This window comes from Otolemur garnettii, unplaced genomic scaffold, assembly GCF_000181295.1.
Source record: "Otolemur garnettii isolate 467f Iridium unplaced genomic scaffold, OtoGar3 scaffold00002, whole genome shotgun sequence".
In the NCBI taxonomy this organism is placed as follows: Eukaryota; Metazoa; Chordata; class Mammalia; order Primates; family Galagidae; genus Otolemur; species Otolemur garnettii.
The window spans coordinates 48,714,243-48,728,562 of NW_003852397.1; the positions used below are offsets into that span (position 1 = coordinate 48,714,243).

The window sequence follows — 14,320 nt, forward strand, 5'->3', positions numbered from 1 at the left end:
AAAAAAAAAAAAGACTTTGACTTGTAGCAAATACGATTAAGTTAAGGATCTTGAGATGGGAAAATTATCCTAGATTATCTGGCAATCACAGGAGTTCTAAGAGGGAGGTGGAAGGAGACTTGACATACACAGAAGGCAGTGATCTAAAGACAGAAGCAAAGACTGAAGTGATGCAGGTAAGCCAAGGAATGCTGCCAGCCACCAGAAGCTGCAAAAAGTAAGAAATGATTTTCCCTTCGAGTCCCCAGAGATAGCGCCAACACCTTGTCCTGCCATCACCTTGATTTTGGCCCAGTGAAACTAATTTGAAACCTCTGGCCTCCAGAACTTTGGGAGAATAAATGTGCGCTGTTTTAAGCCATCAAGTTTATAGTAATTTGTTATAAGGGCCATAGGAAACAAATACAGACAGAAAGCTTTAAATCTAGCATTGCTTCCACCAGCCATCCTTGTTCCCCTGATAGCAACTCAAACTGATCATAAACATTCAAATTAAGAAAAGCCCTTTTTTTTTGTCTTAAGGAAAACATCAGAAAATATCTCCGTTACCAGCAGTAGGCAAAGATTTCCTAAACAGAAGTCAAAAAGAACTAACCATAAAAGGCAAAAACCTGCAACATGCGACCACATTAAAGCTATCAGTTCAGGTTCACCAAGACACTAGCAAGAGATGAAATGGCAAACCACAGAGAGAAAGAAGGTGTCTCCTTCCACACTTCTGGTTCCCATGCATGTGTGTACACATACATGTACTCATCAAAGGTCTTGCACGCAGAAAATAGGTAAAGATGTCTTCAAAGTGAACAAGAAAAAGGCAGACACCCAACAGTTAAATAGGCAAAGAACTTGATTTGCAACTCACAGAACATGACATTGAAATGGTTAGTAAACACCTGCAAAGGAGTTCAACTTCATTAGTCATCAGGAAAAAAGCAAATTAAAATCACCAGGGTGGCTAACATAAAAGCAGGAGACTCTACCAAGTGTGGATGAGAACGGGGAGCACCCAGAGCCCTCATGTATTTCCTAAGGGAGTGTTAACAGATACACCACTATGGAAACTCTCTGCCTATATCTAATAAGCCAGACACTTGCAAACAAAATATCCCCATATTCCCACTTCTATGCATAACTCCAGAAATGTGTACAGACAATCTCCAAAACACATGTGCTAGAATGTTCACAGCAGCTCTACTGGAAAGAGTCAAAAACCTTAAAGAACTCAAATATTGGCTCAGTGCCCATAGCTCAATGGTTAAAACTCAAATATTGGCTCAGTGGCCATAGCTCAAGGGCACTGGCCACATAAACTGGGACTGGCAGGTTCAAACCCAGCCTGGGCCTGCTAAACAACAACAACAACAAATAGTGGAGAGTTGGGGTGGGCACCTGTAGTCCTAGCTAGTTGGGAGGCTGAGGCAAGAGAGTTAAGCCCAAGGGTTTGAAGTTGCTGTGAGCTGTGACTCCATAGCACTCTACTGAGGGCGACAAAGTGAGACTCTGTCTCATACAACAGATATTGACACAGTGGAAGACCAAGCAGTAGTGAAAACAAACAGATCTCAACTATGCACAGACATAGGAACAAGCCTCACAAACAACGTTAAGAGAAAGAAGCCCCCACCCAAAGAAAGATCACAAGGATCACATACCGTACAATAGAAAGTTCAAAGAAGGAGTTTACTACTCCGTGGTGTTGAGGTCAGAACACAGATATTCTACATGGGTAGGGGGATAGGGGAAGGGGTGGGGGTGGCTGCTTTTCTTGATCTTGGTATGTCTGTTTGTGAAAACTTATTCAACTGTGTACCCTTAAGATTTGCTTTTTTCAAAGTCTGATAGACTGGCTTGGTGCCTGTGACTCAAGTGGCTAAGGTGCCAGCCACGTACACCTAAGGTGGTGGGTTCAAATCCAGCCTGGGCCCACCTAACAACAATAACAGCTGCAACCAAAAAATAGCTGGGCATTGTGGCGGGTGCCTGTGGTCCCAGCTACTTGGGAGGCTGAGGCAGGAGACTTGCTTGAGCCCAGGAGTTGGAGGTTCCTGTAAGTTGTGATGCCATAGCACTCTACCCAGGGGGATAGCTTGAGGCTCTGTCTCAAAAAAAAAAAAAAAAAAAAAACAAAGACTTCAAATTTACCACCCCACTGAATCATTACTCAGCGATTACATGAAAAGGCACGGGCAGACTCCCTTTTTCTCAACTACTTTTTCAAACTGCAAAACAGATTCAACACCTTAGGAAACAAGAAAGAGAAGAAAATAAAAATTACCCATAATCCCACCAACCAAAGAAAACCACAGTAGCTATTTTGGTGTAAATGTCAAATACACATATACGAGGTCTGACAATGAGGTACTCAAACTCATCCTAGAAAAAGTGCTACATACCTCATTGCTGAATAACAGTACAGTCACCTTCAAAGTACTCCCCTTGGGAAGCACAGCACTGATGCCAACACCTGGTCCACCTTACAAAGCAATTTTGGAACTCTTTTTAGTGAATAGCCATCTGTCACTTACTACCTTTGTTGTCCTGAATATCATCAAAATATCTTCCTTTCAATATTTCTTTATTCTTCCGGTAAAGAAAAAAGTCCTTGGGGGGGGCAGGTGGGATGAGCAGGGAAGGTGTTTGAATACGGTTATTTGTTTATTGGCTATAAACTCCCTCATAGACAGTGCAAGTGAGTGCACTGTCGTGATGCAGGAGCCACACCTTTCTCATGCCAAGAATTTCAATGAAATTTCCTATTTCTCTATCAGTGCTTCCGTGGTCTGCTATGCTTCCCATAGTCAGTCAACAATTTTGATGCGCAATTCAGTGGATTTTTCCAATGTTTGCATCAGTTCTGCTCATACTGGCCACCCTGACATCTCTTCATCAGTGACACTTTCTCTCCCCTCAGAAAAACATTTAATCCATTTGTACACTGCTTTTTCCTTTACATGTCCCCGATTTCACTTCCACTCTTGCCAAGTTTAACAAGAAATTTCATGTTTATTTGTTGCTGTAGTTAAAGCACCAACTTTCTGCAACGGGACACGAAACCACACAAACCACTCAGCAGGACACCACCACACATCAACACAAACACAGGTTTGACAAGGTTATGAAACAGTTCCAAGCTGTTTGTACAGTGCTGCTGATGTAAGCGCACAGTCGCAAGTACATGAACTTAATGGTCAGACCTTATACTTTAAAAGGATGAAAAGCCTAGACCCTGCAAAGAGTGGTTAATGCAAAGCAGGTGCACAAAAAATAGTTTGACCCATAAGTGAATAGATCACATTATGCACTGTTTTGTAACCTAGACAACCATCCCTCCATTACTACTGTCAGTGAAGCAATCTAGTGTCCCTAAAGGATTTTAGTGCGCAGTCTCTGGTAGACTAGACAACAAGATGTGCAAACACATTTCCTAAGCTCATGCCGGCAAGAATATAAAACCGAGAACAGTGGTTTTCAACTCAAATATCACCAATTAGCCTTTAAAATTATTGGAAGGCTCAAAAACACCCATTTTAATTGTGTGAATATAAATTCCTTTAGAATTTATATGCCCAAGTGACTTTGTTAAATGAGACAAGTGGCCCAAAATATTGTAGGCTAAACACCTGCATCCTCAAAATATGTTATTAATCCAGATAGAGTCAAAAGCAAGCCCAGGATTTGGGTTGCTAACAGCCCAGCTTGCTGGAATGAGGTAGACCCCACATCCGGATATGAATGTCACAAGAAAAATCAGATTCCCAGACCCTGAAGACCAAGAGTGGTAGCCACAGAGAACAGGGAGAATTATAAACGTTATCACAAGGACCTCGTAAGGACCAGGGACAGAACCAAGAATGATAATATTAATAATGATTAACATTCACCAAACTAGAACGAAGCCTTTGATTTCTTCTCGGTCATTTATTTATTTTCTTATTCATTCAGTAATACTTACTTCACCCTTATGGTACGCCAGACTGTGCTCCTGACACTGGGCATACAGCAGTGACCAAGACAGACTGAATTCTCTGTCCTCACAAAGCTTACCTTCTAGTGCAGAGGGATTAAAAAAAAAAAAAAAGGTAAAACCTTGAGGATGTCAGAGGTAGCAAGGAATGTGGAGAGGAAAAAAGCCAAAATGGAAAAGAGGGACTAGAGGCTGGAGAGGAAAGTTTAAATGTTAAACTTAAATGGATCCTTCCAAGTCAGGTATGAAAGCACATACCTGTAGTCCCAGCCATTTGGGAGACTGATGCAGAGGATCACTTGAGCCCAGGATTTCAAGACCAACCTGGACACCATAGCCAGACCCCCATGTCTAATAAAAATAAAAATAAAATAAGATAAATTGATCCCTTCAAAATTAAGTCAATGTCTTCTCCCCAAAGAACTCTGAAATAATTATGTTACTGTGGTCCCAGGGTAACCACAGCACTCAAAAATAAAAACCAAAAAAAAAAATTTTTTTTTTTGTAGCAACAGAGGCTCTCTTTAGGAGAGTAGCAACAGAGTCTCTCCTTGGTAGAATGCCGTGGCATCACACAGCTCACAGCAACCTCCAGTTCCTGGGTTTATGCGATTCTCTTGCCTCAGCCTCCCAAGTTGCTGGCACCACAGGTGCCTGCCATAATACTGGGCTGTTTTTTTGTTGCAGTTTGGCCAGGGCCGGGTTTGAACCCGCCACCCTCCATATGTGGGGCCAGTGCCCTACCTAGTGAGCCACAGGCACCAACCTGAAAACCAAAAATTTTATGGGAGAGAAAGGGTCCATTTAAGAAGGAAAATGTTAATAGCACTAATAGCAACCATTTCTCAGTATCCTACTGGCTCTAGTCTCTGTCCCTTATACACCAGTACTCTCAAATGAGCACCTTGAACTAATAAGAAGAGTAATATTGTTTTCCCTATTTAACCAAAAAGAAAACTGAAGCCCAGACCAATTAAGAAACTGACCCAAGGTCACACCTATGCTAATTGTTGATATCAGGTTGTGAACCCAAAGTCCTCTCTATTCTTGCTCCCCAAATAAACATCCACCAGTGGCCTGAGGTTTTGCTTTTGCAAACACTTTTCTTCCTCACCAAAATCAAGATTTCCTTTCAATGTTTTACTGAGTTCTTACAACCCCACCAAAAAAAAGAACTGGAGGTGGGTTCCATATTTCCAGCGTCCTCTTTTCTCCAGATAATAAAAAGTCAATGGCAATGTTGACCTTCAAATATTTAAATATAATAATTACTAGGTCCCATTAGAAATTATTTTCTCTAACACATAATGTTCTGAGCAACCCCAAAGCAGTTCCATTTTGGTTTTAGAATAAGATTAGCCTTAGGCCAAATGAGAATTCAAACAACCAGTTTCTTGCTAGGGATGGGCATTTCAAACTGAACACGGCCCAGACAGAACTCTGGGCTCTGTCTCAGCCCAGCCACAAACACATTCCTCTCCTGTGATCATCAATTTCCAGCCTCTGAGGCCTAAACTCAAGAGTTATCCTTGGCCCCTCCCTTTCCCTCCCCTCCACATGCACTCCATTAGCAATATTCATCCTTTCCACACCAGATCTATTCCTTCTCTCAATTCCCCTTCCCTCCCAAGTCAAGCCCTCAGCATCCCCTAACTGGGACGGTCTCCTAACTGGAGACCATCTTCACGCTCTGGTCCCTTGAAGATCTCATCTCTACACAGTAGCCAGAGTGAACTGATCAGACTGTGTCACCTCTCCACCTAACATACTTCCGGGGAACCAGAACACAGTCTGAAATTCTTATCCTAGCCCACAAGGTGTTACATGATCTGCTTCCCCAAATTCTTGGGGTTCACTCTTCCCTGGTTCATTCTGTATAAAAACCAAAAACATGAGTGATAACATAGTGCTCTAGATTAAAAGTACATAGCAAGCTCAGTGCCTATGGCTTAAGCAGCTAAGGCGCCAGCCACATACACCTGAGCTGGCGGGTTCGAATCCAGCCCAGGCCCGCCAACAACAATGACGGCTGCAACCAAAAAACAGCCAGGTGTTGTGGCGGGCACCTGTAGTCCCAGCTACTCGGGAGGCAGAGGCAGGAGAATAGCTTGAGCCCAGCAGTTGGAGGTTGCTGTGAGCTGTGATGCCACAGCGCTCTACCCAGGGCGACAGCTTGAGGCTCTGTCTCAAAAACAAAAAAAAGTACATAGCAATAAAATCATTAGATGTACACTTAAAATTGTTCCTATAAGGACTTGCCTTCATCTCATCACCCTTTTTTTAATCTTCATGGCACTTGACACTTTCTAAAGTATTTTTTTGTTCATTGGTTTAGATGCATTTACTCTTCAATGTCATCCTATACATCTATAAAATGCTATTAGGTCTAAAATATTGTCTTTAAATGTCTATAATAATGAATTGTTAGATAAAACCCTTAATGCATGTTTTCCTCATACTCTGATTATTTCACAAGCCCATCCAATGAATGTGATCAGAGGCCTGGTCTTCCTCTCTCCATGAGCTCTCTTTGTGTTATTTATTTTGTATTCTGGCCCCAAACTGCCTTGCTAACAGTGTGGTAATGGGGCTGAGGGTGCTACAAATAAAGGCAGAATATGATGCTGGATGTTTAAATATAAGCTTTACAGCAACTTGAGGACATGCAAGAAAACAGCAGAGTAAAAACCATTAGAGGGTAATTGGTGTCAAGTCCTGGGAGCTGTGAAGAGTATTACCAATAGCACAGCAGCCTGGGAAGATGCACTAAGAATTTGACGGCTGGAGATTTATCATTAACTGCAGGCAACTGAGGTGGGGAGGAGGGGCTGCCAAAAGAAGATGATATGAGGCCCAAAAAGAAAGACAACATGAACCAGTTAGCCCACCTATTTATACCCACCTATTTATACCAGAGCATTTCCTGGGACTAGGGAAGGACAGGTTCATTCTACTCTTTAATCCTAAGTTTCTCCACTACTTCATGAAATATCACTCATGGGATTTTTTTGTTTACTGTAGTAGCTCCAGCTCCTAGAATAGGGCCTGGCACATAGTAGGTGCTCAATAAATTATCTCTGAATAAATAAATTAATTGAACGAATAAATACATTTTCCGGATATCTATTTTTATCCTCTCCTCGCTTCCTTTTCTCTGGTCTGGCTTTCCCTTTATAAGACCCCAGAGAAGAGAGAAATGGGCAATCACAGAGTCACCATAAATCCTCTCCAGACCACTAATGGGCCGTGGGACATGGTTCAGGGAACGCAGTATGGGAAATATAAACCCTGACACTGAGACATTAACTATTACAGACAATGCTTTTGGAGTCAGTGGTAAACCTGGAAAACAGCGAGTCTACTGTGGTCAGAATAAACATCAGCAGAGGCAGACAGCTATAAATCACAGCACACAAACTCAATAGAGAGGAGATCTCACTTAGCCACGCTCAGGAGCATACACAGCACTGCCTCTCACCGAGGGACCCTGCAATCACGTGTGCACTGTTACTACTCTTAACTTGGCCTCTTCTCAAACTTGCCACCAATCTAAACTACACAGTGGGTTTAAAATTACGCCAGAGAATGTTACTCCAATTCCTCCTAACTCCACTCACAAAGAACAAATCCTTTAATACACATTTCAGGTAAAATACTATTCCCAAGCAAGTAGAATAACTACAACTAAAAGCTCTGTTGGCCTCATAAGCTACTTGAAGAAAAAGCATTAAAAGTGACTGACGGACACACCCACAAAATGCTGTCACTGACAGGACACCTGGAGTCTTCATTAACAAGACACAGGAACTGAAATCAGATTTAGTCAGCTCCTACCTTTCTTGTCCTACACACTCTGCCCATTCTCTTTCCACTTTCACAAACTGAGGGAAAGGGAGAGGCAACAGCAGGCACTGGGCTATTTTGAGAAATAAAAAGATTCAACAGTGAAGCCCCACTTCCACTAACAGAATAACAGACTTTCAGGGAAACCCAGGTGACTGGGAAAGTTCTAGATCTAGAATCTCAGTACAGAAACAACTCGGTTTCCCTACTTCAAAAGACACGTCCCTCCAAGTTAAGTTCCCCATAAATAACTGCCAAATACGCTTCAGATGGAAGCAATCCGAAGCTTCCAAACAACCAACAGGAAGAGTCTACCCAGCAGAGACAAGCAGGGCTTTCCAGGGTGAGACCCAAATCTCATAAACTTCATTAGGAGCCCACATCTACAAAGATCCAAAGGGTAATAAAGACAGGACAAAGGATCCCACCCAAGGATTGTTCTCCTGGCACAGGCATTGGTATGTCCCTCTGGCTTGTTTTTGAAAAACAAATTGAAAAAACCAAAAAGCAAACAGCAGTGCCACATCTGTTCCTGTCTTCTTCACTGCGCTAGTCCCCACACAGGCCGCACCCCCAAGCGCCTGGGAACTTCTTTCCTGGACATCCCATCCTTGCACGTGTCCATACTTAGTCTTCCCCACTCTGAGGGGAAAGTGAGCAGGGAACTTCGAAACGCACCTGAAGAGGAAATAATAATTTAAATAGCAAACTGTCCATTTTGAAGGAGAGGGTCTCTCTCTCTCTCTCTTTCTCTCTCTCTGTCCTCTCTCTCTTTTTCACTCTCTCTCTCTCCTCCCTCCCCTTCCCTTACAAACACTGGAGACTGCAAACCACAATCTGGGGAGGTGGAGTGTGTACGCACGCTGGAGGGCTCTGAGGACGAGACGTGGCAGGCTTTCTGTTAGTTGTGGTGATGTTTTTAAACACCAAAGTTTAAAATGAACTGTGTTACAGAGACAACTGCGGTCATCGGCCCAGACAGGCTAACGCTTTCTCAGCCGGCACAAGCACGCCTCCTGTGCCTCCCTCTCCCAGTCATTCTTCAGGGGTGCGAGAAACAGCGCAGACAGAGCACAGGGTCCAGCACGCTCCTCCTGCCACTCCAGTCTGTGCAGGTGCCCACACAGAAGAAAACCAGGACTCCTGCCTCCCTCCTCGCCACTGCGGTGCGCTCTCAGGACGGGGCCACCGCGCGCCCCTCCCGGAGCACCCCACCTGGACCGGAGCAGGGACGAAGGAAGGACACCGTGCGGAAGCAGCATCCCGTTCGCTGGAGGCAGCAGCGCGCGCGCGCACACACACGCACAAATACACAGAGACACACAGCCCGGCGCGGGGAGGGGCGCGCGGTGGCGCAGGCGGCGGGCGCGTTACCTGTTCTGCCAACCCTGGAGGAGGTTAGTGTATTTGCTGAGCACGCCCTCGAGCGCCAGCTCCCTCCGGCGGCCGCCTCCCCCGGACGGGCTAGCGGCCACCGAGCCTGGGCTGCTGCGGCTTCCCCCGCCTCCAAGCCCGGCCGCCACCGACCGGCTGGAGACCCCCCGGCCCGCCAGGGAGCAGGAGGGCGAGGAGCCCGCCGAGGTGGCGCGGCTGCTGCTGCGGCTGCTGCTGTTTGCGCCCTGGGCCGCCTTCTCCATGGTCCGTGAGCGCCCGGGACGCGGGTGCCCGCCGCGGCGGCTGTGCTGCTGCTGCTGCTACAGCTCCGGGCGCCCGGGCCGCGCGTGGCTGCTCCAAATCCCCGGGAAATGCCTGACTCATACAGGAGGAAGAGGAGGAGGAGGCAAAGGAGAGCTGGGAAGGAAGCCAACGGGGCTGGATGCAGCTGCGGCCGCCCCTCCTCTTGCTGCGGCCAGGGCCCGGCCCCTCCCTCCGCACTAGTTTCCCCGGCAAGTTCGGAGCGGGTGGCTGGTTAGGCGAGCCCTCCTTGGGTTCCTTCTCCTCCTTTTTCGTGTCCCCGCCGCGGCTCAGGCCCGTTGGCCGGGGCACTCCCGGGTGCCGATCTGCAAGGTGGGCACGCCCTAAATCCACGCCCTGTCACTCTCGCTTTCCTTCTGCCCCGACCCTTCTTGGATCCGAAGGGGCGAAAGGGAATCTCTGCGCGTCACTCCCCACCCCCAACACACCTCGGGACCTGGAGGGGGGGCGGCCCCACCCACCCGGTCCACCCGGATATGGACCCGCCCGCCTGACACAGGCACACACGCACACTCCCTCTCTCGGTCTTCCGCACACAAGCCTGGGCCAGACTCTCGTACACAGTAACCTGGACCTTCGCCTCACCGGCGGAGCAAAGTCACAAGGCCGAGAGGCCCTCAGCGTTCTTCTACATGTCAGCAGGGGGAGGGGGGAGCAGGTGATTCTCCCAGGTGAGCTTGTCTGGGACATTTTCAAGCAGCGGAGTTATGATAAATGCGTAATGGGCACCGGGCCTGGATGGAGTGAGGCGAGCGAACTCTCAGATTCGTGCCTCTTTCAGTCGAGTGTCCTGGACGAATCATTGGCTTCACCCTATGATGGACATGCATAATCCTAGCCAGTCAAAACCCACCCATTTAATCATACAGCACCGTGCACTTGGGAACCTGAGGCTCTGAAACCCCCAAGGCTGCACAAGGGCAAGGGACACTTAACAAACACGGTGAAGGATTCTCTGTGTTAGCTGTAACTACTGCACAGCCCCTCTCATCTCCGAGATTCTCTGCTCTTTTACTCACTGTCTCAATTTAAAAGTGGCCAAAGCAGGTGAGTTATACTCTCCATCCCACTAATAATGTTTGTGAATATAAATATCCAGGGCAATCTAGAAGTTTCAAAAATGTCTTTGACAAAAAGCTGAGGAACTCAGACACAAACACACAAGAAAACAGAAGGTAACAGATGATAGGTGATCCCTGTTGAAAGGATCTACAAACCGATAAAGCAGATAAATAATTCAACAGTTTAAAAAAATTACTAGATGGACTAGCGTCAGCTCTCATGGGGGCAGTTCCCCAAGCCTGACCCCTTTCTGGCTTTACATCCTTCCAGGAAGATTTCAAAAGTGATTTAGCTCTAGAAATTTTCATGAAGAATTTCCTGGAGCTGATGAGAAGTCATTGTGACTTGGAATAAATAATAATTCTAGGTGCCTACACCATGTTTAAAAAATTCTCAAAAAGAGACTACATGAACCGACTTTGAAACCAGACAGAGCTGAGTTCTAATCTCTAACACTGATGAAGTTAACCTCTTCTGGTCTTCATTTTCTCACCTGCAAAATGGGACTAATGATACTGGCTGTGGTGAACTCTGGAAGAATGTTTGTTTGTTTAAAATATTTAACCCATCTTCCTATGAGAGGAGAGTCCTTTCTCCATGTTGAGCTCAGGATTGGCCATGGGATTGCTTTTCCCACTGTGAAAAGCATGCCCCTTCGCAAGAGCTTTCAGAGACATCATATGGTTCCACCATTTTTCTCTTTTCCTTATACCAGGCAAGCAGTAAGTCTCAGGTAAGGGCTCTCCTTAACTTTCCAGGACATGCCAAAGATGGCAGAGCTGATGCCAGTTAGCATTGGTTATGTAACATGCATAATATTTTAAGCCAATGAGATTCTAGCATTAGTTTTTACCCTTTGCCTAAGCTGATCATTGATGAGTATGTGAGTGTTCATCATGTCCTTCGTTGACATAAACACTGAGAATAACCAAGTTCTGTGGCTCAAGCTGGCCATGTCAGCACCTCAAGAGGCTTGAGAATCACTTGAGCCCACGAGTTCCAGGCTGCAATGAGCTATGATTGTGCTACTATACTCCAGGCTGGGTGACAGGGTAATATCCTAACTCTAAAAACTAAAAGGGGTGGCGCCCATAGCTCAGTGAGTAAGGCACCGGCCACATACACCAAGGCTGGCAGGTCTGAGTCCAGCCTGGGCCTGCTGAAAAACAATAACAACTGCAACCAGAAAATAGCCAATCCTGAGCTCAACATGGAGAAAGGACCCTCCTCTCATAGGAAGATGGGTTAAATATTTTAAACAAACATTCTTCCAGAGTTCATCACAGCCAGTATCATTAGTCCCATTCTGCAAGTGAGAAAACTAAGACTAGAAGAGGTTAACTTCACCAATGTTAGAGATTAGAACAGCAGGTACCTGTCGTCCCAGCTACCTGGGAGGCTGAGGCAAGAGAATCGCTTAAGCCCAAGAATTTGAGGTTGCTGTGAGCTGTGACGCTGTGTCATTCTACTGAGGGCAACATAGTGAAACTCTACCTCAAAAAATAAATTGATTAAATAAATAAATAAAGACTGAGAAGGTGTGTACATAGAAAACTATAAATGACAGAAAACACCCCTTTTTATTGGAGCCTGCTACCCTAAGTTCTTGCTTTAAAAAACAAGGGTCAAAAAAAAAAAAGGGTCATCACTTTATTTGATAGTAAAGTGTCATCACTTTATTTGATAGTATCTAATCTATGACACCATCCCTCCACCCTACTCAGCCAACCTATGACTGAATGAGCTAGCCTGGCAAATTCTCACCTCGGACTGAAAAACTGTAGCCAGGAAATCGTCACTATGGACCAGTTGAAAGGGAGAGGGAGCTAAGCTGAAGGAAATAGTCAAGGTGAGCATGAGGCAGGAGCCAGCCAGAGGTGTGGGAGCGAAAATGGCCAAAGGAGGAAAAAAAATAGCCACGGAAGCCAGTCAGCAGCAAAAGGTGGGTGGAGCAGAGGCACCCACAGATACCCTGAAAGACAGATGGAGCACGTGCTGCTCCTCCTGCTGCGACTCTCTTTCCTGCTCCTTTCACCTGATTGGTGCTTCTCACTTATGGAGTTTTGAATCAAAAGTCACTTCTTCCAGAAAACTTTCTTGACCTGTAATAGCAAGTAGGGAAAAGGTACCTGCAGAATTCTCTTTGAAGAGGAAAATGTCTTTATGTTAGAAAAACAAATTGAGAACAAATACATAAAGAACTGGCAAATGATATTTGGAATACATATGATTAAAAATATTTGCAAAAGGGCCATTTCCTGGCATGGCATCCATAGTTCAGTGGTTAGTGCGCTGGCCACAAACACTGAAGCTAGCAGGTTCGAACCCAGCCCAGGGCCTGCTAAACAACAATGGCAACTGCAAAAAGAGGTGGGGGGCATTTCCTTAATTTACCCAGGTTGCATAAATCATTAAGAAAAAAAAATTTTTTTTTGAGACAGAGTGTCCCTCTGTTGCACAGGCTAGAGTGCCATGGGGTCAGCCCAGCTCATAGCAAACTCAGACTCCTCGGTTCAAGTCATCCTCCTGTCTGCCTCTACCTCCTGAGTAGCTGTGACTACAGGTGCCCACCAATACACCTGGCTAATTTTTTCTATTTTTAGTAGAGAGAGGGTTCCACTCTAGCTCAAGCTGGTTTGGAACTCCTGAGTTCAAGGGATCCACCCAGCCATGGCTTCCAGAGTGCTAGGATTACAGGTATGAGCCACCATGGCCAGCCAAGAAAACATTTTAAATGTAGATAGTAGCTAGGTATGGTGGTGCGTGCCTATAGTCCTAGCTACTGGGAAGGCTTGCTTGAGCCCAGGAGTTTGAGATTACAGTGAGCTATGATTATACCATTGCACTCCAGCCTGAGTAACAGAGCAAGACTATCTCTAAAATAAATAATTTAATTAAAATGTAGATAGAATGACTGAAAATCTAACTGCCATCTTGGACTGTGTGAAGACTTTGAGAATAGAAGCCATGTATAATTGGAGCAATTGGATAAATACACCACTTGGCTTAAAATAATAGGCAGAATTAGTAGTCTCTAATTGCCAACTAACTACCCCATCTTCTCCTCATGGACATGGAAAACTGGTCTGGAGTTTCCAGCAGTTGCTTCCAGAGCTCCCTTCTCTATCTGGGAATGTCATTCTTGCCAGTGGCACATAAAGCCTTGAGAGGACATTCGTGAACCAGCAAGAGAGTAAGTGGAAATTGATCTGGTTACCCAGATGATGAGGTTACAATAGAGAGAAAATCGTCATAGCCAGATCAACCCTCTGATGTACAGAGGGTTGGAAACACCCAGTCTGATGTGTTCTCCATCCCAAATGTGAGAACTACTATTTATTGAGCACTAACTATATGCTATTGTTCTAAATGTTTCACACATAGTAACTCAGTTAATCCCCACAACCACACAAGGAGAACCACAGTTCTTATTCCCATTTTACAGATGGAAGAAACTGAATCAGAAGTCAGGCAACATCCCTCAGATTCTGGTGGAGCTGGGATGTGAGCTCAGGCAATTCAGCTACTGGGTTGAGTTCTTAACCACTGTATTATACCACTTGCTTCATAATAAATCCAGTTTCATTTCCTATACTTAATGAAACTACTGAAAGTACATCTAAGTGCCTGCAATTTCATTTCCTGATATGTTTTTATATATAAAAATATCATTTACCATTTAGGAATTGATTCTCCCAGCACTACTCTGAGGGAAGCATGGAAGATACTTGGGCCTCTAGCATCCACCCACAGGGG

The 14,320-nt window shown here is 45.3% G+C and overlaps 1 protein-coding gene across 2 annotated transcripts in view; it reads right to left on the minus strand.

The window, feature by feature from the left end:
- Positions 1-10,105, minus strand: part of OSBPL10 (oxysterol binding protein like 10) — a 306,798-nt gene extending 296,693 nt beyond the window's left edge. Inside the window, exon 1 of one of the 2 annotated variants that reach the window (XM_003781767.2) lies at positions 9,182-10,105. In XM_003781767.2, coding sequence (XP_003781815.1) covers positions 9,182-9,444 — 263 coding nt within the window. In that variant the 5' untranslated portion in view covers positions 9,445-10,105. The remainder of the gene's footprint in view (positions 1-9,181) is intronic. The other variant, XM_003781766.3, reaches the window with a different exon arrangement.
- Between the last annotated feature and the right edge of the window lie 4,215 nt (positions 10,106-14,320).